This window comes from Amphibalanus amphitrite, unplaced genomic scaffold, assembly GCF_019059575.1.
Source record: "Amphibalanus amphitrite isolate SeventyFive unplaced genomic scaffold, NRLGWU_Aamphi_draft 000224F_arrow, whole genome shotgun sequence".
Taxonomy (NCBI): domain Eukaryota; kingdom Metazoa; phylum Arthropoda; class Thecostraca; order Balanomorpha; family Balanidae; genus Amphibalanus; species Amphibalanus amphitrite.
The window spans coordinates 253,771-280,589 of NW_024881719.1; the positions used below are offsets into that span (position 1 = coordinate 253,771).

At 50.9% G+C, this 26,819-nt stretch overlaps 2 protein-coding genes across 2 annotated transcripts in view; one reads left to right on the plus strand and one right to left on the minus strand.

Annotated features, from left to right (window-relative positions):
* Positions 1 to 26,819, plus strand: part of LOC122385602 (vacuolar protein sorting-associated protein 13A-like) — a 68,870-nt gene that overhangs the window by 27,229 nt on the left and 14,822 nt on the right. The window contains exons 8-44 of the mRNA XM_043373982.1: positions 30 to 177; positions 1,168 to 1,423; positions 1,782 to 2,000; positions 2,517 to 2,623; positions 2,849 to 3,057; positions 3,744 to 3,916; positions 6,239 to 6,356; positions 6,694 to 6,865; positions 8,075 to 8,217; positions 8,490 to 8,631; positions 8,967 to 9,197; positions 9,607 to 9,749; positions 10,038 to 10,242; positions 10,416 to 10,529; positions 10,863 to 11,030; positions 11,224 to 11,416; positions 11,726 to 11,856; positions 12,140 to 12,332; positions 12,681 to 12,865; positions 13,199 to 13,374; positions 15,167 to 15,389; positions 15,579 to 15,672; positions 16,004 to 16,164; positions 16,633 to 16,806; positions 17,010 to 17,160; positions 17,565 to 17,644; positions 18,840 to 18,945; positions 19,175 to 19,290; positions 19,562 to 19,787; positions 20,016 to 20,118; positions 20,323 to 20,441; positions 20,610 to 20,731; positions 21,098 to 21,229; positions 21,538 to 21,656; positions 21,935 to 22,077; positions 22,347 to 22,507; positions 24,794 to 25,038. Of these exons, the coding sequence (XP_043229917.1) occupies positions 30 to 177; positions 1,168 to 1,423; positions 1,782 to 2,000; positions 2,517 to 2,623; positions 2,849 to 3,057; positions 3,744 to 3,916; positions 6,239 to 6,356; positions 6,694 to 6,865; positions 8,075 to 8,217; positions 8,490 to 8,631; positions 8,967 to 9,197; positions 9,607 to 9,749; positions 10,038 to 10,242; positions 10,416 to 10,529; positions 10,863 to 11,030; positions 11,224 to 11,416; positions 11,726 to 11,856; positions 12,140 to 12,332; positions 12,681 to 12,865; positions 13,199 to 13,374; positions 15,167 to 15,389; positions 15,579 to 15,672; positions 16,004 to 16,164; positions 16,633 to 16,806; positions 17,010 to 17,160; positions 17,565 to 17,644; positions 18,840 to 18,945; positions 19,175 to 19,290; positions 19,562 to 19,787; positions 20,016 to 20,118; positions 20,323 to 20,441; positions 20,610 to 20,731; positions 21,098 to 21,229; positions 21,538 to 21,656; positions 21,935 to 22,077; positions 22,347 to 22,507; positions 24,794 to 25,038 (5,901 nt within the window). The remainder of the gene's footprint in view (positions 1 to 29; positions 178 to 1,167; positions 1,424 to 1,781; positions 2,001 to 2,516; positions 2,624 to 2,848; positions 3,058 to 3,743; positions 3,917 to 6,238; positions 6,357 to 6,693; positions 6,866 to 8,074; positions 8,218 to 8,489; positions 8,632 to 8,966; positions 9,198 to 9,606; positions 9,750 to 10,037; positions 10,243 to 10,415; positions 10,530 to 10,862; positions 11,031 to 11,223; positions 11,417 to 11,725; positions 11,857 to 12,139; positions 12,333 to 12,680; positions 12,866 to 13,198; positions 13,375 to 15,166; positions 15,390 to 15,578; positions 15,673 to 16,003; positions 16,165 to 16,632; positions 16,807 to 17,009; positions 17,161 to 17,564; positions 17,645 to 18,839; positions 18,946 to 19,174; positions 19,291 to 19,561; positions 19,788 to 20,015; positions 20,119 to 20,322; positions 20,442 to 20,609; positions 20,732 to 21,097; positions 21,230 to 21,537; positions 21,657 to 21,934; positions 22,078 to 22,346; positions 22,508 to 24,793; positions 25,039 to 26,819) is intronic.
* Positions 3,958 to 5,730, minus strand: LOC122385565. The gene is made up of 3 exons (XM_043373915.1): positions 5,570 to 5,730; positions 5,256 to 5,340; positions 3,958 to 4,949 (listed from the first exon to the last, which is right to left on the minus strand). The coding sequence occupies exons 1-3, from the start codon at positions 5,611 to 5,613 to the stop codon at positions 4,182 to 4,184; spliced, it is 897 nt and encodes a 298-aa protein (XP_043229850.1). The 5' UTR covers positions 5,614 to 5,730; the 3' UTR covers positions 3,958 to 4,181.

The window sequence follows — 26,819 nt, forward strand, 5'->3', positions numbered from 1 at the left end:
TTTTGACGTCGTGTACCGGTGTACTTCAGGCGCCGGTACCGCGAGTACCGAGCCGAGTACCTGACGTTCCTGGAGGACCCCGACCAGAAGGTGGAGCTGCTGGACAAGTTGAAGGAGATGGAGGACGGCCTGGACGCCACTGGAATCCTGCTGGCCAGGGAGGAGGCCAAAATTGAGGTGATAGCTTGTGAGACGGTTACGGGATTATAGGACAGAGGTTCTGTTCAGTGGCTACTATTTGTAGGTCCCTTTGTACTTACACAAGACGAAAATGAAATATTGGTTTTATTGTTACCGTAAATCGACCCGCCGTAAGGTAGGCGTTGCTTATTTTAGCGCCATTGTAGCCTTTGCATGGTAAACGTTTTTGTTTCTTTCACTAATACGCCACAGTATTATGTGATCTGTGATAGGTAATTGTACCTGGGCCTTGTACTGTGTTTACACCAGTGTAATTACTCACTGACTATTTGTGGCTACCGTTGACACCTTATCCACTGTCCGCCGAATTGTTGTCAGTGTCTACCTCGAGCGGTAGGCCCGCCCCGCACGAGTGCGTTTTTGATGCGTTGCGGTGCGCTACCGTCCATCCGCTTTCGTCAGGCTTGCGGTGTTCGGTTCGCATCCCGCCGCATTCTCTTCCCACAGAGCCATATCGGGTGTGCCGCACCGCATCGTGATGCGTCGTTCCGTGCCGCAACGCAACTCAATGTACCGTACGAAAAACACCCGTGCGTGGCGGCCCTTATACGGCCTTGGGCGGCTCTTAGTAGCGTGTGCCGCTCCGGTCATGTGCTGAGCGGATGACACGGCAGCAGACGAGGCGTCTCTGCCGGCACCTGTGGCCGATATATCACACCTGCTCCAGTGACGGTGCATGTTTGGTGACGGCAACTGGCGTCTGCCGAGACAACGCCGAGTAGGCACTTTTCATGTATATGTTGTGCTGGTTTTCTGTGGCTACTACAGGGATTTTCTAAGCGACTTTTCCGCACCATACAGCAGGTTTACCACCCAACATCAGTAATTCTCCTTCATAGGCTCTTACCGATGATTCATAGACATCCGTTTATCCTTCAGTCACCTGTCTTGCTAGTTCTCGAGACTCCCTACCTAGCACCTTCAGCACCCCTGACCTCTGACCTCTGACCCCACCTCTACCCCCAGCTGGCGCGGCGAGAGACGGCCGCCGCCGAGACGCCCCCACTGGAGGAGACGGGTACCTGGTGGGGCTGGCTGACGGGCGGTGCCGGCGCTGGAGACACGGACGCGGACGAGCCTCTCGTGCACCCGGCCTCCGTGAGAGGATGGACCGTCTGGAGCCAGCTGACTGACGAGGAGAAACAGCAGCTGTATGAGAGTATCGGCATGGCGGACAGCGGCCAGGAGGAGGATGTCACCGATCTGCCCACAAACTACATCAGTCAGTATATGAGGGAATGACAGGTGGACAGTGTTGAGCAACGAGTTTTTAGATGTCAATATACTGACCTCTGCGATGATTGCATTGATGTGCGTAATGAACCTGATTTATCATACTGGATACGGCATTAACGGAAGATCGGAGAACAGGCCTCTTACCATTATGAAAGATATAGTAATTTAAAATACCGTTATATGGAGCACTATCGAATATATGGTAATTGCTGATAGCGGTTGCCACTGTTCAATGATTGCACCAGCCACCAATTCAGATGCGCGATAAGTGCATGCCAGTCCTGTTGACATATTCCAGTACGAACTTACACAAAACACAACTATGCCTCCCTTCTCTCCCTCAGAGCACAAGCTGAACGTCACTCTGTCGACGCTGTCCGCCTCGCTGCTGGCTCACAGCAGTGAGCTGCTGGTGGCCACTGTGAGCCAACTGGTGAGCAGCGTGGAGACGAGGCCGGCCGCCCGTTCCGTGCGCCTCTCGGCCAGCGCGCACAGCCTCCTGGTGGAGGGCACCAGTCTGGAGAGGGACCTAGTGCCCATCGTGTCACCGGCCGATATACACGGTAAGGGAGCCGAGGGGAGGGAGGGAGGGAGGGAGGGGGAGTGAGGGAAAGAGGGAGGGGAGGGACCAGTCTGGAGAGAGGCCTGGTGCCCGTCGTGTCACCGGCTGATATACACGGTACGGGAGCCGAGGGGAGGGAGGGAGGGAGGGAGGGAGGGCGGAGAGGGCACGAGCCTGGAGAGAGATCTGGTGCCCATCGTGTCACCGGCCGATATTCACGGTACGGAAGAGATGAGGGAGAGTGAGCGAGCAAAACTAGCCTGAAATGAGCCACCTTGTTATTTTCATGGATACGGATACCGGCATACAAGAAATTATAACCGGCAGACGATGTTTCGACATAAATTGTAGCATTCGCTGTGATTTGTTTATGTGCACGTCCCAGGAAACTTGCATTCCTTTCACGTCGTCTGTTAACTGCTCTGGCAACAGCTACACGAACCACCTCGCCCTATCGCAATAGCTGTATACTGTTCCACTCTGACCGTTACGTGCACTGTGTGTTTGTTTATTTCAGAGAGCGACCACCGGCCAGTGTTCTCTCTGGACTTTGAGGTGAACCCTCCGGCGGCCGACTTTGGTCTCTCCGTGTCCGTCTCACCGGTCGAAGTCGTCTACTCCGAGGTACATTTATACGAGAGAATGCTTGAAGACGAACGATGCATGTGCGTGTAAACTAAGTTATTCGCAAAGTGTTGTGATAGTAATTATTCAGTGGATCATAAACCGATCATAAATCAATGTAGTGTTGTGAATGGTATGTTTCCTCAATGCAAGTACGCGATGCTGGAAGGGACGGCCCTCCCGTTGCCGTCGCCTCCGTTTTAACCCACCCCTACCCTATTCCAGCACGCGGTCTCGGAGGTGCTGAGTTTCCTGCAGACGCCGCAGCTGACGCTCAGCGCCGCTGCTCAGCTGGCCCGCGGTCAGCTCAGCCGGCTGACTGAGGCCGGACGGATCGCCCTGCAGGAGGCCATCTCCCGCAGGCGCACCCTGCAGCTCAGCCTGGACCTGGCCAGCCCTTACCTGGTCATACCCGAGACGGGGACTCTGCAGAGGTGAGATCACGGCACGACTAATTCAGCTCGGTCGTATGTCTCCAGTGGGAAGAGGAGTATGAATGTAGGCCTTTTCCACTGTAATATCGCCGTTTGCGTCTGGGATTATGAAATCAAATGACAGTGAGTCATGAGTCTTAAGTTCCCTTTATAGCGACGAAAACTTTGGATCGAGAATGGAATGAGTAGACATAACCTCTGCTAAGGGACCTCCCACTTCCCTGACAGCCCCGAGGGTCTTACTACCTTATTTCTTGGTGGCCACAACAGTGTACGAGTGTTATTTGTAACGGTACCATACGCTTGCGATGGTTTCCAGCGAAGTTCTGCCGGCGGTGGACTTGTCATGTTTCCCTGTCTGTACCCTGGTTCCCTCCTGGTTCAAGCGGCGGTAACCTGCTGGTGGTGGTGGACCTGTCATGGTTTCCCTGTCTGTACCCTGGTTCCCTCCTGGTTCAAGCGGCGGTAACCTGCTGGTGGTGGACCTGTCATGGTTCCCAGCTTAAACCCTGGTCCCCCGATGGTTCCAGCGGCGTTAACCTGCTGGTGCTGGACCTGTCATGGTCCTCTGACATTACCATGATTACCTGTCTGAACCGGCCTGATCCCCTGCCGGTTTCCAGTGGCGGTAACCTGCTGGTGGTGGACATGGTTTCCCTGTCACATGGTTTCCCTGCCGGTTGCAGCGGCGGTAACCTGCTGGTGGTGGACCTGGGCCGGCTGGTGGTCAGCTCCGAGCTGCAGCCCCAGCTGGAAGTGGGAGCTCTGGCCGAGATGACGCGCGCAGAGCTGGAGGAGGCGGTCTACGACCGGTATCGGTTCACACTCACCGACCTGCAGCTGCTCTTCGCCGACTCCGGTACGTTTCACTGACAGTCTCATCGAGGACACTCTGCATGCTGTAGCCTGTAACATGGTATTGCCATAGACTCCGAATAGTGAACGAACACACAAAGCGAAACATAATGCCCAGCAAGCACACATTAGTTAAACTTTGCAGAAATATCATACACCATCACAAAACCCCTCATGTGCGCGTATTTTACAAAAAAAGATCTTGTAGACATGCTTTCCGCCAGGTAAGTATACGTGTCCCGCTTAGTTGGCAGCTGGGTAGCCAAGCCTCAGTTTCTATGAGTACAAAACCGTCCGCTCCATCCTTCAAGACAGCGACAACGAACCTCTCCGAACGCCTTCCGAACGCACGTGCCGCCGTTACGACAGGAGAACATCCTTTTACACGGGTCATCTTCATCGTCAAACTGAGGAGCGCGGACGGGCGCGCCGGCAGGCCCGATCAGCTGACGTTTTCCGCGTGTGTAGGTCGCTCCCGGACCAAGATGGGTCTCCATCAACAGAGCGTAACCGTTCTGAGTGATGATGGCGCGCTTCCGGCGACGGAGAGGACTCCAGAAAGGCTGCGGATGAGGGTTGACCAGCTGACTGAGGGAGCGAATAAAGCCGCTCGGTAGTGAGTGATCCTCAGCGAGGGGAGAATTGTCCAGGTATCGCTTAGGTCTGACGGTGGTGGATGTGTTTTCTTTATCATCCGGTGGTAGACAGAGGCAGGTGCAGCAGGGGCAGAGCGATACCCCCCTTTGCTGCAGCGGCCGTCCGCAGTGAGGACAGGCGCTCATAGTCCGTGTTTGGAGACGGCGGTCGCAATAGGGACATCTGGGTATGTCCAGTGCTCTGATCTGACGCAGGCAGGACGGACACCACTGTGGACTCCGGGCCTGGAGCCTGCTGGAGCAGTAGGGACACTGCTGGTGGTCCTCCCGGGGCAAGGGACACTGGCCAGAGAGGCAGAACTCCTGACACTGGGAGCGGAGTACCGGATGGCGGCAGCAGGCGCTGGACGGCAGGCGCTGGCAGCGGCAGCTGGCCGGCAACTGAAACAGGGCGAGCGAGTGGACGTGTGGGTGGGACAATTCGCCCTAATAGTTGCTAGCGCAATCATAAATGTATGAACACAATTTAAGTCAAAACGCCTCGTTACCACGTTTCGAGCGAATCACTTTATTGCTTCGGTTCCTCGTGACGGCACTATACAGCTTTTAGCGTCTAAGAATCTGGCTAATTGTTGTAAACATGAAATAGGTATAGTCGTTGGGGCTGATTCGAGCCAAGGTATTTGCTGTCAGTGCGTTGACTATCACTTATTGCCGTTCAGGTAAGACATTGTGGATTGATGTTACCTGCTCGATGGCTTCTTGCGGTGTTCCTGGTCCAATATGTAAGCCTTCGTCAATGAATTCGACTGATCTCCTTTGTGCTCCCACACTGAAAACAGCATTTCATATGTCAATTCTGAAGATGTATTTAAACTGCTTTCACTATAGGTATGAGATGCGTCAAGACTGGATATTTAAATTGTTGTTTTGTATTTTGAACACACGCTCGGGATTCCTGGAAGTTATTTCGAGTCATCGAAGTTTCCCTTGCAATGGTCCTTAAAAAGGTTTTATGCCATTTTTTCATGAAAGAAATCTGAAAAGCGTAGTTGACTTACCTCGCATTTACAAGGAGCCACACGGTCCAGATTCTACACATCATGCTGCTGCTGTGAGTTTGTTCGGTTTAAAATGAAATACAGGTTCAATAATGCATAAGACTACGAAAAATCTTTTAAACGTTGAAAACGACTCTCTTGAAATAAGAGCCGGAGTTTTACGACACCGACACCAAACAAATTGCAGCGTTGCAGCTGCTTTTCAGCTGTTTTTTGCTCTTGATTCTTTAGTGAGCGACCTCCTTCGATATTTGGGTTAGCTGCGTGCGTTTGCTGGTGAATATCCTCTGAATAGGGCTTTACATCAAAGGCGTGCTATATGATGACCGACCTCTATCTCCGACTCCCTGTGAGCTGATGCAGGGACGTAGCCACGGGGGGGGGGGGCACGGGTGCCATGCCCCCTGAAGGAGAAAAATAAGATAAAATTAAACAAAAAATTAAAATAAATAAAAACAGCTGTACCACACGCCCAAAAATAGTGGGCCAAATCCGAGGAGTTATCCTTTTGGGAACGGGTACGACACTAGGCCGCAACCTGTGGCCCCTACCTGTGCAAAATCCTGGCTACGTGCCTGGCGGCATCACGCCTTGAGCAGCACTGACGGCATCCAGGTTGGTGGTTACGTGCCGATTAGTGACTGATGTTAGTTCACGGTTTGTCCTCAGGCGATGAGTGGCGCGCCAACCGGCGCCGGCCGGCCTCCGACAACCACCTGCTGCCCAAGGTGCAGGCAGAGATGGTATTCTCCAACTCTGTACAGCAGCAGTACACACTGGTACCCAGGTCAGTCGGGACTATGGCCTTGGTCGGGACGTCGAGCCGAGCGGTGAAAAACGGCAATCTGGTTTGGGGGCAGTCCTCGGAGCAAAAGATGCGATTGATAATTGTTAGCAAATGCGAGTAGACCGGCTTCAGTTGGAAGCAAGACCAGAGCAAGGCTGTATGCTGTAGTTGAAGGTAAACAGTGTCGAAATCAATAAGTCATCGTTTTCATTCTATGACATACAGAAGCCATTGCATTTGAGTAGCCATCTAATTTTAGCGACAGCGGTTACATCCTCGGTCCGTCGTCACCTCACTCCATTCTATCGCCCTCCCCCTCCCCTCCCTTATCTCACAGACACAAGCTGGACATCACCATGAGCGCTTGCCGTCTGAACCTGTCTGACCGGCGCATCCGGCGGCTGGTGGACTTTGGCGAGCGTCTGCCGATGCCCCGGCCGCTGCAGTATAGGGACACGGTGGACGCGCTGCCCAGGAAGGAGGAGCACCTCTGCCTGCGCGAGTGTCAGGTGCGTGGGATAACGCGAGAGGGTATCTGCAGCAGGCTTATCGTCGGCTTTATTGATAATAGGGAGGCTTTTAGCGCAAATTATAAAAAGCTTTTAACCATTTTATGCGCATTAGTCACTCATTCGGATGCCATGGTTTTCTTGGCGGTGCATTGTTCACAGGTATTTCTGGACTGACCATTAATTTTTTTTTCTTCTGTCACCCCGTGCCTTATACCTGTGATATTGTCATTGAAGATGAAGGAATTAATCTCACATTCACTTCCACTGAATGTTACGTGATGCGTTTTTTATCATAGCCGGGTTGAGGATGCGCTTTAGAATAGTGATTGCCATTTACCAGGCTACTATTTTGACCTTTCTTTCTCGCCGCTTTTCGTATTTGTTGTCCCTGAAGCTTCTCTTCTCTTCTCAGATTCCTACGGTACGCTGCCAGAACCACAAAGCTTCAGCTCAAATGTATTTTTTTTTTTTGCAACGCATTTTGCCATTGACCACTCACATTTCGTCTCACAGGCCCGCTGCATGCCACCTTCGGTGTATGTCTAACATGTTATTGTACTCTGAACTTCTAAAGTCTAGAATATATGTATATTAACACTAGCGCGTTTGTCGGTGAAAGTCACCCCAGTGCGATTTGGTGGAGGCATAGCATTTGATTCAAAGCACTAGGGTCATGGTAAATGTAACGTTATTGTTATTGGCCCTCGCCTACGTGACAAAGAGTGTCATTTTCGAGTGGCATGCAATATTCCAATGAAAAAGCTCACATTGCTAATTGGTGTGGTGTTCGATCATCACTTCAGTGTCACTGGCCTGCATGGCCTTGGTCTGACTGTGAAAATGTGCATGAGTGAGGGACGAGAGTGGCCTCTGCGACGCCGACTGCCGGTCTGTACGTCTGTAACAGAACTCGGTGAAGGATCATTTTGTAGATGTGTGCTGTGATACATTGTCATTTGGCTAAAATGATTAAGGATAAGGGGTCGTTGATTATGAATACTTGATCTAAAATTTTTGAACTTGAGAGGAAAATCAGAGGTTTCAAAGTCGGAATGAATTTAGAACATAATTTCGTCAATGAAAGTGGACTTTTCCCACGCCTTGACCAACAACCTCTGAACGGTTTCTCCAAGGCCCTTTAACTACGTTTCTCAAGCACTTTTTATCCTCTCTCCGACATGTAACCTCTCCATGTGCTCTCCCCAGCTGGAGGCCGATACTGCGGAGCTGCGCCGCATTCGTCGCCAGCTGCGTCTGAAACTGCGGCGCCGGCCGGCCGGTGAGGACGGCGTCGATGGCGGTCCGTCGGCCTCGACACCGGTCTCCTCCACTGGGGCGGAGGTGCAGAGGTGAGGGGGACAGAGCTGATGCAGAGGTACGGTCGGAGGGATGTGACTCTTCCTTTTGGAAAGGGATGAAATGCTGGAGAAGCATGGCGCATGTTTTCTTTTTGTGATAAGGCAAAGTACGTGTGCGTTCATGAATTGTAATACCTACGAGCTATTCTACGACATATTGGCTTCAGCTCAGCCACATTGTAACAGGTACCTACCTATGCTTTGGATTTGCTGTTGTACGCCATTCGCTGGTTCTACCCCCGTCCTCCGCCTCCGATCCACAGAATCATGGAGCAGAGTGGCGACCTCGACTCTGAGGTCAGCGACCCGGGCCAGTGGGCCAGGGCCGTCGACCAGCCCGGCTTCCAGGACAACGTGTCGGCGCACAACGTGCTCAGTCTGATGCTGCGCGCTCAGATACCGGAGGTAGGTGCTGAGCGGTGCTGAGGGACTTTACAATGCATACCTTTAGTCGCATGAACGGCATTTGTTTTTGTTGTTTGTTGTCTTTTTTTTACCCGAGCTTTTATCGTATCAACTGGCACGTTGTGCCATTATTGGTAACCATTGAACATCCTATGATGGTGCCGAATACCTACCACATGCTTCATCTGGCTTCTCTGGATACATTTTCTCCATTATAGCACACCGGGTATGCACCTACATTTTCTTTTTTTCACACCGTCCCAATCATGCTTGCTCTTACTTTCGCCGTTGTCATACTTTTAGTTACCATCACCCGCCCCGTACCTCTCCGGCAGGTATCTATCCACCTGGACCGCTCGGGAGACGCGGCCGACCGACCCTACCTGCTCCTGGTAATCAGCTCACTGTCGGTGGAGCTGGCCCAGCTACGGTACGGTCCGGCCGCCCAGCTGACCCTCTCCGGCCTGCGGCTGGTCGACAAACTGCACTCGACCAATGGCGGGGAGTACCTGGAACTCATCAGCACCGCCCAGCAGCGACAGCTCGTCTCCGTGCTCTACAGGAAGGTAAGGCACGAATCGGTCCTCTATAGGAAACTGGACAGCGGTATCCGTCCGTGTGCTCAGTAGTATAGGTCTCATTTTGACCTCAACCTGAGTGTCCTTCAACTTCAACCTTCAACCAACCAGTGTTTGCTCAGCAGTATAGGGCTCTTCTCTGACTTCAACCTGAGTGTCCTTCAACTTCAACCTTCAACCAACCAGTGTTTGCTCAGTAGTATAGGGCTCTTCTCTGACTTCAACCTTTTCCAGTTCCGAAAAACAGTAAACCGGACCAGAAGAATTGACGCTTACCTGACTGAGGCGACGTTAAAAAACCTATGAATCAAACTAATAATCGTCTCCGAGTTGTCTTTTTTATGTTTCGAGTGTAACCTCGTTTTACGTTATTCTTACATCCAATGTGTCCTGTCAGGTGAGCCCCAGCTGTCCGGAGTTCAGCACCGTCTTCCACAGCGTCGAACAGAGCCTGGTGATGGACATCGGCACCATCAACGTGCTCTTCCACCGCGGCGCCGTCCTCACGCTCGTCAAGTTCCTCCAGTACGCCGGCGAGCGGTGAGTGGCGACAATGTCATGAGCGCAGGGAAGAGCGATGCCCTGGAAGCTAGTGTGATTTTTGACAATGCAACACAATCGTTTTTCGCTTAAATACTTTACATGAATAGAAAAAGCCGTTGATCTCGTATCAGTAACAAAAAAATCTGAAGGTGAGAGCCGATGGCCGACATAATGTTCAAGGGCATGGACTATCGATTTGAATTATAAAAAACGAATTTCAAGTGTCAATGATGTTTTGTGGTGTAAAATACGAACCACCGACAGGCAGCATCTCCCTCTCGACAGGCTGCCGTCGAAGGCCCTGTCTGTGGCGGTGCCGTCCGCCGCCGCCGCTGCTCCAGTCGCCGCCCCCGTGCCCGCCCTCACCCCGGCCCCCGCCGCCGACGGGCCGCCCACCCCCGCCGGCGCCACGCGGTTCAGCGGCTCACTCCGTCTGCAGGAGGTGGTGGCGCGACTCTGCGACACCGACTCGGACTTTGTCGAGATCAAGGTCAGTGAGTGCTTAGTTCGTAGGGTAAGGGCTTGTTGGAGGTGATTGTGTATGCTTGCGCTGTGATGTGGAATTTTAGACTGCATCACGAAGTTCTTCGTCATTTGAAAATGTTCATGAGTTCTAACGTAACTCATGCATCATATTCTGAAGCTTGCTCCTTTTTTCGACAGGTAACTGGAGCAGAAGTAGACGGCCAGCTGAAGGCCAACGATAAGATGATCCTGAAGGCTTCCCTGAACGAGTTCACCATGGAAGACACGTCAGAAACCACGCTCTACTCAAAGGTCAGGCTGGGACTGTTGGCCGTCTCAGCAGCCAGAGGCTTTCTCTCAAACCGGCGATGAGTGATTCAATTAAACCATCTCTGTCAAACACATCGTGCCAAGCTTATAGTCGGGGCACATTACATTTGCTTTTTATGAGGTCTGCAGGCTGCTGCTGCTAATCGAAAGCATAGATAACAGTAGAACTCTACTGTTATCTGTTCTACTGTTATCTATGTCGAAAGTGATTACATGTATGTGTTTATCATTGACAATTTCACTTTACCGCTTATGACCCAGTGCAACATTAGGCGTGTTCTTACTTGCTCGCCGTTTTCTCACCCCCTCCCTCAGATAATCTCTATGGAGGACGACAAGCTGCTGGAGCTGAACGTGTCGCTGATGACCGGCGGCCGGTCGCCGCTCGATACGGACCAGCCGGTCAAGCCGCAGGGCTCGGTCCGACTCCGGGTGGGCCGGCTTCACGTTCTCCTGCTGCACAAAGTGGTGGCCGAAATGCAGGTATGATGCGCACTGCGCAGGCCGCTCGCTCGTGACGCCATTCTTATTTTTTCCTTTAAAGGTGGAACACCTCTGCTCGCCAACACGCAGTTTGGTGGCCGTGGGCTTCTTGGTGCGCGTAAATGTTGATGCCTCCTTAGAAAATAGGCTTTCCTAGCTGATATTTATATCTGCGTTTGTTTTTCTTTCTCAGAGTTTCCTGGCCCCGTTCGTGGCCGCCGAGCTGGGCGGCTGGGCGGCACGTCAGGCCGAGCGGCGACTGGCTGACGGGGTGGCCGGAGTACACCGTCAGGCGCCCACACTCAGCCTGTCCGTGCAGCTGCACGCGCCTCTGCTCGTCATCCCGGCCCACTCGCGCTCCAGGGAGACACTGCTGGTCAACCTCGGTTAGTTGGGTGGTCTGTGCATTGAAAACGTGCACAGGAAGTTGTTTTGTCGAATCCCTTTGCTGCTCAGCGTCATCAGTTTCTTTCTTTGTGTTGGTTTTTATTATTCCCGAAAAAAAAAAATAGCGTCTGAGCATAATCAGATGTCATCGTATATTTGTTTTAGCTAAAATAAGAGACCATTTGGATGACCTCCACTGCAAAGCTCTTGTTCATTGTTTTATGTCTAATATAAGCAACTCACAACATACGCTCTGACCACGTATAATTGGCGATAATCCAACCCCGCTGTCACCCACTGTCCTGCAGGCGACCTCAGCGTGGAGAACCTGATCAAGTTGAAGGAGTCTCCGTCTCGGCACGTCATCGACAACATCATGATCCGTCTGCGGGACATGCAGATCAGCCGCGCCATGCTCTCCATGAGCGGCGATCTGGAGGTGAGATAACCGGAAGGGCCAGAGACTCGCGGGTTAGTGAAGGACCGAAAGATAAGATAGATGGAATGACCAACAGAGGGACGGTCATAGTACAGTGTCTTGTGATGCTTCCGGGATGGATGCTTCAACGATACTCAAAGAGGCTTCTAAATTCATCCCTCATTTCAGTAACTCACTATTTTTCTCACGTTCTTTTAGCATCTCACGTCTGCCGTAACTCTGTCACTACAATTACTTTTTCTGCTACCTCTCGCCTCACCACCCTCTCCATTCCATCTCACAGATCATCGACCCGATTCTGGCTCCCACGGAGCTGCGGGTGGACGTGCAGCGGGCCGTGTCCCCGGCGCCGGCGGCCGTGCTGCCGCTCAGCGTCTCTGCCAGCCTGGAGATGCTGCACCTGGACGTAGCACAGAGCGACGTCACGCTCGTCTACAGCGTCATGTCGGAGAACCTGGCCGAGGGACGCTTCTCAGGTCAGTGGCGGGGTGAGGAAGGTGTCGTGGTAGAGTTACTTGCCCTGATTTTGCTTTGAATATGTGTCACCTTCGTCGTTCGCTTGTGAGTGCGGTGCGTTTTAACGAGACGTGCTGTGCGAGATTAAACGCGAATAATGTTTTCTGCCGTAAATTTCGTAATTATGTTCTACATTTTTTTTCTGTCAGGACGTATAATAACGTCAATCTGCTTTACCGACATATTGGTGTTTTTTCACATATGATTGAATTCAGCAACTTCCGCTCCTAGTGTCCATAGCGGGCGTACTAATCGCTGCAGCCGCACTTCATGTTCCACCACTCTTTTTCCCCTCTCCCCGCCAGCAGAGGAGGGCTGGCGGACGTTCTCTCCGGAGCTGGCCGGCCCGGTGGCGGCCGGCGCTCCCGCCGTGGACGAGCTAGTCAGTGAACGTCTTCAGGTGTTCCTCTCGGGCCAGGCGCGCCCGGAGACCTCTGTGTCAGTGGCGCTGGACGGAGCCGCCATCGTGCTGTACGAGGACGGCGGCGCCCAGGTAGGTGGCCTCCCCAGAGAGGAAAATTCGCGGAGTAGATACGCACCATTTATGTGTAGAAAATTTGGCGTTTGTTTCCAATATGAAGTGAAATTCGTTCCAATATGAGGTGAAATTCGTCCCATAGTGATCCTTCATTTTCACTGCTCACAAATTCATGCTGCAGGCTTCTAGCATCGTCAGTCAAACGTTGTTTATATGGTAACTAAAACAATGTATTCACAATATGTTAGCCCGTTGATGCGTAGAATCCTTGCTCCCAGTTCGCGCTATTCTCCGAGTCATAGATAACATGAACCCGAGTCTAATTTTCCTGGCCTCTTTCTCCCCCAGGCGGCTGACTCGAACTCTCCGGCACGTGACGAGGCGCACGCCCTGCTGCGCTGTGAGGTGGGCGAGGCGCGTCTGGAGCTGGAGCAGTACTCTGACCGCTCTCTGTCTGCTCGCGCCACGCTACACCAGCTGACCCTGGCGGACGCCCGGCCCGACAGCCCGGCGGCCGTCAAACGGTGCGTGTCTGGGGGAGAGGTTTGTTTGTTTGTTTTGTTGGGTTAGGCCCTTTCGGTCGACAAGACCATTGCAGAGCCGGAAGGATGATAGGAATTAGGGGGAGACATTGGTCTGGGCAGGCACCCTAGTGAGTCGCCGGGGCTGAGCCCGTCCGAAGACAGGCCACCCAGCCCCAAGGCACTCACTGCACCCGGCTACGGGGTGCGCTCCCTCGGGAGCAGCGGCGCAGCTCCAAGGGAGCAGCCCGCATGAGATAAAGTTGCCTGTCCAGCCCGGAAAGGGGTTGCGGTGTGGAGGAGAAGGATTTCAGTATCCTGAGGATAGAAGCACGGATAGGTGGGGGGAGAGGTGAATATAAAAGGTATATGTGGCAGACGGGTGGAGATGCTAGTTTGGACCAAGATTACTTTACTTATAGCTGGGTGACGTGTTACCATTGGGTTTACATCGATGATCTATTCAAGATCAAGAACACGTAGTCCCGGCTGGCGATACCGGTTAGCCCTCGCCCGTAAACGGCGATCTGCCACCTTCGCCCATGCAGGGGGGGGGGGTTGGTGCGACCCCCCCCCTTGGCGTTTGAAAACGGAGCGTCGTAGAGCTTAGCGGAAAAGACCAACGGATTGCTCTCGCCGAGATCTCGCGATTGGTGGTATATTTTTTGGTCCTAGGTCAACATTTGACCTACTTTTGACCGGTCAAAGGTCAAATTTTCGGAAAAATAGACTTTTTCAACTTTCCGCGGCGATTGCGGCAAAACGGTGGGAGATATCGACTTGAAACCTTCACTATCGTGTTCCTTGATCAATTCTCTATCGTTTGGTATGTATTTCGTTTCCCTAGCTCTAAAAATGGCGCGTTGGGAGCGCCGGAAGTCGGCAAGGTCACAGTCGGCGGCAGAAATTCGAAAAATCAAAATTTAAATTTTTGAAATCTGATTGTATTTTTGGATTTGGGAGGTCCATTTGCTCCCTATAGAAGCTAATATTGCTGCATATTCCCATTGAGGTGACAAGAATTAGCAAAATAGTGGTTCGGGCGCTTTTCAAAAATAGTACCGGACGCTGTTCCTCTTGTGACGTCATAGCTCCGTGACCTGACCTGACCCGGTCAAGTTTCTTATACCATATGATAGCCAATACTTGCCCCAACATGCATGGGAAGTTTCATCACGATCCATCAACCGATGTCCGTACCACTGGCAGGAAACCTCGGGCGTTGGCACTCAGTTTGTGAAAATCCGGCCGGAGGCTGTTCCCTTTGTGACGTCATAACTCCGTGACCTGACATGACCCGGTCAAATTTTTTTTTATCAAAAGATGCGCAAGGCTTGCCCCATAAGGTACCCAAAATTTGGCGGCGCTGCGCGCCGCCGTTTTTGCACTATTTCCGAAAAGCCTCAGGGGGGGGGGTTGCACCCCCCCCCCCCTACATGGGCGAGGGTTAAGTTTTGTATTACCTGTGTCTGTTGATTGATGTGTGTGGATGTACTAGTATTTGTGTATATGCGAGCTTGCTTCCATTATGTTAGGTTTAACTGTTGCTATCCTCCATTCCTCCCGTTTGCCCAGTCTGCTGGAGTCGGCCACCCCCGGAGGACGGCTCCCTTCTGGATCTGAACTGACACTAACTGTCCTCTGTCCAGTCTGCTGGAGTCGGCCACCCCGGAGGACGGCTCCCTATAACTGTCTGACATTAACTGTCCTCTCTGTCCAGTCTGCTGGAGTCGGCCACCCCCGAGGACGGCTCCCTACTGGAGCTGAACTGACACTAACTGTCCTCTCTGTCCAGCCTGCTGGAGTCGGCCACCCCGGAGGACGGCTCCCTACTGGAGCTGGTGGTGGAGCGTGCCGCCTCCGGTGATCAGACTGTGCGTCTACTCATGGAGAGCACCCGGGTCACGCTCTCAGTACCGTTCGTGGCGCTCATCCACGGCTTCTTCAGCGACGCGTGCCCGCCGCCGGCCGCCGACCGGGCCGACGCCGGCGCCGCCGCGCCCGTCTGGAGCGACAAGGTCAGTCTCGGATAGTCTCAGTAAACTAAGCAAGCCTCAATTATTGCAGTGAACAAAATTGCGCACAGTTGAACACAAAAACGCCTTGCGAAGGCGTTGTTCCTATCTACTGGGTCGCCCTTGTGTATGTATTTTTGTCGTGTTATCCGACTGTCTGAGAGCAGCGCCGGTGTCTGTGCTTGTCCTCAGATGCCGATGGACCACCCGGGCAGCCCCAGCTCGACGGGCAGCACTAGCGGCTACCTCTCGGACGCCAGGACGCCGGTCGTTGTGGAGGAGACCGGTGCGTTGGGGATGAACTGTACAGGAGCCCGCTGGTCCGCGTCGGATGCTGCTAGCTGCGCAGGGAAGCGTCTTATGGGCATATTTGCAATTGATGACTGAAGTAATATTGGTGAAGCTGATAGCATTTCACCCGCTTTTTATAGATCCAGCTCGCCCATCTGAATGACTATTAAGCGCTATGCTTTCATTTTGTTTTTGGCCTTCACCTTTCGTCACCCTGTCCCTGTTTACATCTATCCATCATGTATCAGGCCTAACGGTGACTGCCCACCATGGCACCCCATAGCAATTCGTTGACCTAACTCTCTGCCCCCCCCCCCCTCGCCCAGGTCTAACGGTGACGGCTCAGCTGCGGACTCCCGAGCTGGTCCTGCTGGTCGATCCGACGGAGACCACCGGTCGGCGGCTGGTGCTGCGGGCCGAGGTGGCCGCCAGCTATGTGCGCGCCGTGGGTCAGAGGTCCGGGTCTCTCACACTGGCCGGACTGCAGGTCAGTAGAGGACATTCATGGTTCGTATTGACAGCCAGCAAGGGCAGCGGTCGGGGTCACTGACACTGGCCGGACTGCAGGTTAGTAGGGGACGCGCACACAGACCCTACAAAAAAAAAACGGCCAAATTGTTGTAGCCTTGGCTTTGTTTGGTCTAGGATTTAAATTATGTTTCATTGCCGATTCCAGCTAGTCATGCAGGCTAATAGAAATGCTCAGTTATATAATTGCTCTCTGGCAACACTTTGGTGATAGGCATCTCCACTTGTTTCCAAGCATTAGGTCTTGAATGCGGTCCAAAGCCAGTATATTTCTCATCACGTTCGCCAGTGTGTCCCCGGGATGCTGAATCCGACTCTGGCCGCGCTGTCTTACCCTGACGTCCTCGTCCCGCTCTCCTCAGCTGTGCCGCAGCCGGCAGGACTGTGTTACCCGGACCCTCTGACCGCCCTGTCCCTCGCTCCCCAGCTGTGCCGCAGTAGGCAGGGCTCGCCGCGCCGTCTGGAGAGGGTCGTCCTGCAGCCGTGTGATCTGTCCCTGTCGTACGCCGCCTCGGACGGCGAGTCGGCCGTCACTATGGTGCTGAGCGGCAGCGAGATCACCGTGCACCTGGTCGAGGCCGTGGTCCGCACACTGGCGCAGGCAGGTCAACCGGAGGAGGGAACAGGGTGGGAGGGATGGGATGAGTCGATTTCACAGCTTGGTGAGCTGTATTGGTTCTTTTGGACAATTTTATGACAACTGACCCCTGTCCGCTGATGGTGAGTGGTGGCGAGACACTCAACATTATCCATATCTGGTCAGAGTTTGAAATCAGACCTCCCCTGACCCCCCCCCCCTTGCAGGTGGTGTCTGACGTGCGTCTGACGATGGGCCGTCTGCACGCCGACTGCGAACGGCCCACCTCCACTGACGGAGAGCCGTCCAGTCCGACTGCCGACAACATCTGGCTGCCGCGCACCATCGAGAAGCCCAGCATTCTGGACGAGGACCCCGGTGGGTGTGGTGGATGGAGGTAGACCTTCCCCCCGCCACCCCAAATTATCATCGGATCTGTATCGATCTTAGGGGATGCTTGGTCGTAGTTTCGAGGGGGGGGGGGGGGGCAGTTGTCCCGCTTGTGCTCCTTAGCGCCGCCAATGAGCACGATTTTAGTCACCTTTGAAGACGAAAGTCTATTTTGTATTGTGTATTGTATTTGTATTGTGTTGTATTGTTTTGTATTGTATTGTATTGTATTGTATTATACGTTTTGCTGACCTCAATTTCAATATTGCGTGTGGTTTTGTCCCAACGACATCATTGCCAGATACACATTTGTGATGACTGACGGTGAGCCCTATCGTGAGCTTATGTTAATTTGATACACCGAGTTACAACCGTGTATCCTCTATACACAGGGGAACACGGCTGTTCGAAGCCCGCCTTCCCGACCAAGAAACCGTCCGAGTCGCTGGAGATTCGACTTCCGGAAATATCGGTATGTATTGATTTGATGTTTGCTGCGTTTTTTTTTTTTTTGCATTTTTTCATAGGACTTTTAGTACGGTACAGAGAATCCGGAAAAAAAAAACAATTTACCCTATGAACCTGAACTATCATTTACAATTTTTATGCCACTCTGGATATTTTACGATGCCTTAGCAATGCAATGAGAAGTAGGGTTTCCGGTAGTTTAGTAACAAACGCAGCATGTCAATTGTCAGGTATATCGTACAGCTTACAGCTCTGTCATTTTTTTGTTGTTGAGCTAGGCTCTTTCGGTCGAACGAGACCATTTCAGAGCCGGAGTGATGATAGGAATTATGGGGAGACATTGGTCTGAGTGGGTGTCCTGGTGCTCTGCCGGGGCTGGGCCCATTACTGGACAGGCCATCAGCCCCGCGAACTGCCACGGCACCCGGTTCCGGGCCTGCTCCGGGGGTGGAGGTACTATAACAACTACCAAAGTGCGCGGCCACTAATACCGCATGTCTCTCAAGACAATCCATATTCAGCCCGGGCTCAGCCAAGGTTCGGGACGCCTCGGGCCCGCTTTAAACTGCCACACAACATAGCCTATGAGGTGTAGAATGCGTGACCTAAGTTATTCGTCGTGACTTCTAGCTATTTGGCCTACAGAGGTCAACAAAGCTCCAATTTGGAAGGGGAGAGCGGGGTAACATGGCCGCCCCACCTGTGCCTTAGTTGACAAAGGCTTATGAAACAAATCTAGTCTGCAATCATTTGTCATTGCTATTGTCTCTATAATGAAAGTGTCACAACTTTACCCTTCGTAATTTTGATCGAAACGTTCCACAGTTTTTTCCCGTTTCCTCGGCACGCTTAATTTCTTTGTTGCCGATGTTATATTCTTCTTCTTCAATGTCATACGTTTCGTCCTCTGTTTCCGGTTTCTCGTTCTTACGCGGTCATCCCCGGGAAGTATTTGACCAGAGGATCAGATGTTCCCAGTACCTAATCATAATTCCTGACGGCAGTGTCTGGGTGTCCGCAGGTGGTGTTTGAGAGGTTCCCCGTCATCATGGTTCACTCGGTATCTCCCCAGTTTTGATAACGGTGTCTGGGTGTCCACAGGTGGTGTTTGAGAGGGAGGAAGAGGACCAGAGGTTCCCCGTCATCATGGTTCACTCGGTATCTCCCCAGTTTTGATAACGGTGTCTGGGTGTCCACAGGTGGTGTTTGAGAGGGAGGAAGAGGACCAGAGGTTCCCCGTCATCATGGTTCACTCGGCCCTGGAGGGTCTGGTCTGCGACTGGAGTCAGCTGCCCTACATGAAAGGTAGGGTGGATCTGAGCTTGTATTGTTTATAGTTTGCTTCATCTGTTGGTGTTTCTCTACTCCGATCATAGACTGGGAAGTTTCTGAGTGATGGATGGTGATTGAAGGAAAATCAGGTGAACAATACCTAGATAATGCGATCCATCTGCTGAAACCAATGGGACTTACGGACCAAAGTATTTGGATTACTGCCACCTTATCATTCCTATGTTCTGCTCTCTGCCCACAGGCGAGATCCAGCTGCAGGTCTCAACGTTCAGCGACGACATCGGCACGTGGGAGCCGCTGTTGGAGCCTGTGCTACAGCAGGAGGAGGCATACAGGCCCTACGAGGTCCTCTTTAAGGTCGGTGACATTTTGATCACTAAATAAATGATGCATACATTTTTTTCATTTTTGCAGGATTGTGAATCCTTTCGTTTTTAGTGCGTAAGCTAGTCGTTGGATGCGTGTATACAAGGCTACTGACGTTCGTTCGTTTATGTATCGGTATGCAATGGTTTATGAAACATAGTATGCAATAGTTATTGGTTATTCATCGTATCTGGATCACAACCAAGCTCATCCCACGCTGGTTCCGCGCCCTTCACATTATTGTCGCGCTCCCGACCCTCAGGTGTTCCGTAGCGGCGCGCACCCGATCTCTTGTGGCGCCTCGCTGCCGGAGGACCAGCCTGACCACGCGTCAGCCGGCGGCGGCGGGGTCAGCGGTGGCGCCACAACCCTGACCGTGCCGTCGCCGGGATCGGCCACACCCAGCTCCGTGGACTCAGATACAGAGACAGAGCACAAGATGAGACCGATTAAAACAACACGCAGACTGTCGCGGCGCAGAAAAACCAGTGAGTCGGGAGATGGACGTCGGTGGAAGTTTTAGTGCGTTAACATCTGTCTTATTGTAGAAGTCATAAAGGAACGGTGCTGACGAGGCCTCACATGCAGGCTAGATCTATGTGTCTTGTGTACCCTGCATGTCGATTGCCATTACGTGCATCCGTTTCCAGTGGGCACTTTTTCATATGAGCGTGGACTGGCAGCTGTGACCTGGGTGTGTCCATTCTCTGCTGCAGGAGCTTCCACCCACATCGTGGGCTCCATGATGAACTCCGATTCCGATAGCGACGACGGTCTGATGGAAAAGATCGCCGCCGCATTCGGACATCTATTTTCCAGGTAAACCATGGAATGATGATCGGCGCGATACCTTTGCTCTACGAACGAATGATGAATTTGACGCACATTCGTTTTCTCATAATAGGAACAGGTTTGAAAACTGTCTATTTTCGGATACTAATGTTGCACGCCTTCCAATCACAAGTTATGACTGTCCTCCGCCATTGTTCTAACACACGATTCCTCCCGTCCTCACACCACCAGTGATAACGAGGACGGTGTGGAGGACGGGGAGGAGGCGGACGAGTCGGACACAGAGCACCCGGCGACGGATGCCAAGGCCAAGGCCGCGCTCCAGGAGCCCTCCCAGGACGAGCCAGACGGTGAGACGTGCACGGGGCTGTATTAACCGCGACCTCACTGACTTATGGCGCTGTGTATTATAATTTGTTATAATTTTTGGTGATTGTTTGTAAAGCTCGTCTTATTTGATAAGCAGGCACGGTAGATAAAAACTCGCCGTGGCTCACACCTCTCCCGGCGCCCCGCAGGTCCGGAGGTGGTGGTGACCCCTGCGTCGGTGCCCTCTCAGCTGGCCACCTATGTCCTGGTCGAGTCCCGAGACCCGCTGGAACTGACGGTCACCCCGCAGGCCATCAATGTACTCAGAGAGGTGAGACATCGGACGATGGACCGCGGCAATGGGGAAGATGTGTGGGTGCTGGCCGCATAGTGGACGTCGCTGAATTTTGGCCTATTTGGGCGTTTACGGCTGAACGTAACTCGAGTTAGCTGTTTAAAATTAGTTCCCAGGTTTTCATGTCTTCTTCGAGAGCCTCGAAATAATTTGTCTCATGTAGTTCTGTATATTTTAGTTCGTTCTGTAAAATCACAGACTTTATATCGCTCGCTGTCGAAGTACGTGTCGAAGTACGAAAATATTCAATAAAATCGAGCAAACAACAAACAAACAACAACAACGTGCTACGTTGTGTGTACCGTGTGCACTTAGGGGGCTTATTGGATGTGTTTGGTTCAGGTGGCCAAGTGGACGACGGATAAGGACGATGATTACACGGAAGAGGGCCGTCAAATGACCTGCAAACTCGGCCTGGACATTGACAACCAGCTGGGAGGCGACTTCTCCGTCACCGTCGTCGGAAAGGCCAAGGTAGGAGTCCCGCGATGTTGTCAGTGACAGTTGATAGTTCGATAGTTTTGAACCGTCAGACGAGTGTGTGGCATGTTCACTGTTCAATGCAAACTTATATTGAACGTTGATGCTATCGTTACGGAAGCTTAGTGGCGTAATATGATAGGTGTCTAATTCTATCCATACAACTCATTAAATGTACCTTTTTTCTATCGCTTACAGTCGGTCACTGCTGCTATTCTATAAGCATCAGTTATAGTGACAGTAATTACGTAGTCGAGTCACATTGTAACCCCCGCCCACTGTCCTATCAATGTCTCCCCCAGGCGGACCGTGTGAAGCATGACAAGCTGTGTGACGAAGTGGTGTTTGCCACGCGCGATGTGGTGCCGGGCTCTCCCCGCAGCACCAGCCCCACCCTGTCTCTGGAGCACTGCCATCGCAGGTAACGAGCCAGCGGGTGGATGTGTGGGATGAGAGGAGGTACGTACTTTTCCTTTGTTTACACATCGAGCTTACTTAGTATTCTTATGGGAACCCGGAGCAGGTTACGGTTATTTCGGAATAAAAATACCTCGCGCATCACGGTGAGTGTATTTTTACGGTGATATCTGTCATTATATTCTTCAACACTTTGATCATAGATGAAATTGTCAATCACCTCAGTGTTCAATGCTAAGAATTGTGTAACATTTTACCTCACCGTGGATTTATCGGCCACAGGATGAGCTCCGGAGGCAGTAAGATCGAGGAGCTGATGAGCTCTGTTCTGACCACCGTCACGGCGCCGGTTAAGTTCGAGGAGAAGACGCTGCCCGAGCTGTACAACCTGGCCGTCAGGCAGAAAATACGCATCGAGGCAGAAAGTCAGTCAAGTGTTGAATTCTCTACAGGGCGTATGCAGATTAAGATTAATGTCTGGTACTTTTAGCAAATCAGAGCAAATGCTTAGGCGACACTTCATGACACGTCATTCTATTCCAGAATGCGTAGCCAAATTTCCCGATTCTGCCTTTATGTATCAAGGTTTGGGCCTATCGTGTGTATGTGTCCCTATTCTGGCTTTGAATAATGTTGTCGCTTGTCAGTTCCACCTTTCCCTGGTATGTAACGCTCTACCTGTCTGTTGGTGCAGACTTTGAGCCGACGCTGGCGCTGCTTCCCTCCCGCTCCCTGCGTCGATTGGTGGCGCTGCGGCGACGGGCGGCTGATGGAACCGTCACCACCTACCAGGCTCTGATGGAGCTCACCGCGCGGGGTCAGCACAAGAGCGTGCGGCTTACTTCACCACTGCAGGTTGGCGTGGGGAAGGGCACGGCCAGTGGGCTGGGTAGGGAGAAAGGGATGTCTATAGGGCTGGGAGTACATTGTTCAACTGCAGCTGTGTTGTTTTATAAGCATTGTTGGCCGATTGCGGTTCGTCCGGAAAAGCTGTGGCATGTGGCGGTTTGTCTGTACGCGAACGGGCCGAGCCACTAACACCGTCAACGTACTTTTGTCAAATATATGTTTTCAAATATAACCTTATGTTCAATGATTGCGAAATGCAAAAGGTTCCAAAATTAATTACAAAATGAATATATTTCGGACACTGTCCTTCTTCAGTTCAGAATTGCAAATTAAATCATTTTGTCACAACAGCGCCAGAATATGTCGATAACAGCTAAGTTAGGAAGTCTCACATTGGCAAATTCTCGCGCAAAATAGACAACCATCTTACAGTTGAAATGTTCACAAGGTACCCTTTCATATAAATATAATACATGTGTGTCCACAATTTACACATTAATTCATCCCTATCATCTATCAATCACTAGACCACAGCATCTAGTCGTCTATTCAACCATCGAGCCATGCAATCCGTCAAACATCCAACCATCCATGTACTCACACATCACTCAGCTATAGATAATTAGACAATCAAGTCATCAAAGGCCACCATCTTACATCAAAGAGCATAAGTACCGTACCATTAAACCATTCATACAAACCTCGAAACAATACTCAATCGTTCAATCATTCATGTTCATCCATACATTCATACATTCATTCATTCATTCATTCATTCATTCACTCATTCAATCATTCATTCATTCATACAATCATCCAATTATTCAGTCCTTCATTCATTCATTCATTTTCTCACACACCATTCATCAATATGGTTGAATATAAAAGCCACTTGTCATCAATACACACATGATCAGTGAATCAGTGGCAAAGGCATCAGAACAGAAGACGTTACAATAGCGAAGTTGTAAATGCTAGAGTACTACAGGACAGGATCAGTTCCTCATTTCTTTCCCTTGGGCGTTACCCTTTAAATGATGGCCCAGGCCGCTATGTTGCTGTTTAGAGCTGGGCGAATCTGTTTGATCCAAAGAGACTCCGCTATTTTCCTGCCTCTACTGTCATCGCATGCCTGCAGAATCTTTGCCCTTACATTATGGGGTCCCGGCCGACACTGGGGATGCTGTGTTCGGAAATGCTCGCCCCACGGGGAGTCATTCCGCTTGTTTTTAGCATCTCGCAAATGTTCGTTGTAGCGGAGGCGCACCGAACGTCCCGTCTCACCAACATAACTCTGGTTACACAGTTATGCTGGTCTCTTTGGATCAAACAGATTCGCCCAGCTCTAAACAGCAACATAGCGGCCTGGGCCATCATTTAAAGGGTAACGCCCAAGGGAAAGAAATGAGGAACTGATCCTGTCCTGTAGTACTCTAGCATTTACAACGTCGCTATTGTAAAGTCTTCTGTTCTGATGCCTTTGCCACTGATTCACTGATCATGTGTGTATTGATGACAAGTGGCTTTTATATTCAACCATATTGATGAATGGTGTGTGAGAAAATGAATGAATGAATGAAGGATTGAATAATTGGATGATTGTATGAATGAATGAATGATTGAATGAGTGAATGAATGAATGAATGAATGAATGAATGTATGAATGTATGGATGAACATGAATGATTGAACGATTGAGTATTGTTTCGAGGTTTGTATGAATGGTTTAATGGTACGGTACTTATGCTCTTTGATGTAAGATGGTGGCCTTTGATGACTTGATTGTCTAATTATCTATAGCTGAGTGATGTGTGAGTACATGGATGGTTGGATGTTTGACGGATTGCATGGTTCGATGGTTGAATAGACGACTAGATGCTGTGGTCTAGTGATTGATAGATGATAGGGATGAATTAATGTGTAAATTGTGGACACACATGTATTATATTTATATGAAAGGGTACCTTGTGAACATTTCAACTGTAAGATGGTTGTCTATTTTGCGCGAGAATTTGCCAATGTGAGACTTCCTAACTTAGCTGTTATCGACATATTCTGGCGCTGTTGTGACAAAATGATTTAATTTGCAATTCTGAACTGAAGAAGGACAGTGTCCGAAATATATTCATTTTGTAATTAATTTTGGAACCTTTTGCATTTCGCAATCATTGAACATAAGGTTATATTTGAAAACATATATATGTCATAATGCTGTTCATACAAGTACTTCGCCATTTACTTACTTTTGTCAAACTCGCTTCCCTGAACCTCACGTTCGGCGCACCGTCCCCAGGTGACGAACGGTCTCTCGGCGCCCGTGTCGCTGCTGTTCCACCGCGCCGAGCTGGCCGGCGCGCTGGGTCTGGTCGAGGAGGCCGAGGAGGCGGCCCTGGCTCTGTCGGACGGAGACCGGCGCCGCCACCCGAACCCGTTCGGGTCGCTGGCGGAGCTGCGCGTCCTCCAGCCGGGGGAGACGGCGGCCGTGCCGCTGCTAGTGGCCTACCACTGCCGGCTGCTGGTTCAGCCCGTCGGTACCAGGTCAGTGGGGAGGGCACAAGGTGTGTGCGGGGGGGGGGGGAAGCTACGGTCAGTGAGAACAGCTGTAGTTAGTGGGATTACCAGGAATTAGTTTGGCGTACTGATATAGTTGCAACCTGCTGATAAATTAAATGTCTTATTATACGAGGGGGTATCGAAAAGTTCTGATCATCACCACGAATGAGATGTGATAGAAATTTGATTTTTTTACATGATGTTCATTGCTCCTTTACAAGTCACCACACACGATCGCAAACTTATTGCATCGTTTCTTGAGCTGCCTCAGGCGGTCATTGTAGGACCTTCGCACTGTCCCGTAAATCACTGCTCCACCTCATCAATGACGTCATTTCTGTCCTTAAATCACCGGCCATACTGTGGATTCTTTATCTCCCGTAACAATCAAGAGTCAGTTAATACCCGGTCAGGTGAATTTCTTAGATGCGGTAGGATTTAATGTCCACATCATGTTCTTTCTTCAATCGCAGCTCAGGACGAATGGGCGCGAGCGCTGTCGGTGCGGATAAAACATCTTTCTTTGGCTTTTTTGCGGCGATTCTGCTTGAGGCCATCTCGCAGCTTCTTCAAAAGTGTGCAGTGGTGCTTGCTTATCATTATCCGACCATCATCAAGACAGTCGGTACTGACTATCCTGCGCCAGATCCAGAACACTGATAGCATTGACCTTCCATATCGGCTTCTGCATCTTCGCCTTTTAAGAAGGACATATGTGCCGTGCTTAAATTTCTTGATCATCTTTTTGTCTCTGGATCATGCACATAGACCCAGCATTCGTCACAAGTCATCAAATTATCGAAGATGTCTTCAATTTCCTAAAAAAGGCCTAGTTTTGATTTCGAAGGGCCAAGACGCATTTTTCTCTTGAACAAAGTAGGCACACGAACTTCTAAGCGGGCTGACTCCTTTATCGTCTGTAGTTCTTCGCTGATAATATTTTCAGGCACTGCCAGCATTGAGACCTTTCTGTTGCAAAATCATCTGAAAGGTCACACGACGATCTGTAAGGATGAGGTCCTCCACTTCCTTCACAGTCACCACTTTGTCAGTCACTGGTAGCCACTCACTTCTTGACTCCCCTGCAAGGGCCGTGCAACCAAGTTGAAAATTATTTCTTCATTTTCGGTAAGTGCATGAGATGGGCTTTCCTCGCCATAAACTGATTCCACGTTCTTGATGTATTTTCTCAGTGTGATACCGTTTCAAATGCATTAGTTGGATGACGGTTCGGTCCTCAATGGGCCCAATACTCATCTTTTTTACTTCTAAGTCTCTCCTACATAAGATAAAACCACTTCTCAGGATTCTCTTTGCGGGAACATTGTTCTTAAGAGCCAAATATAATACCAACCAAAAATAATCAAGATCAGTCTACATCTTCTATGTGATGATCAGAACTTTCCGATACCCCCTCGTATTTCTAGTACATTTCGACATTTCCTACCCAAAAGATTCACTTCCGTAAGATCCTTTTTCTACATATCACCGCCTGGTAGGACGCACACAATTTTGGGACAGTAGAGGCATAGGGGACCCGGAGGCATGTCTTCTTTTAATCGTACCCCTCTGCACATATTCATCCTTTATAACCGTCATTTTCCTGCATGTGTGCACCATGAGCACCTTGTAATGAACAGGTGCCACTTAGCTAGTGATTTCTCATTTCACCATCTGACGATCACCCCTGTTCATGCAAGCATGTGTTTCTCCGTCGTTCTGATCTACCCTTGTGTACTATCAGAATCTATTCCATGCTATCCCTG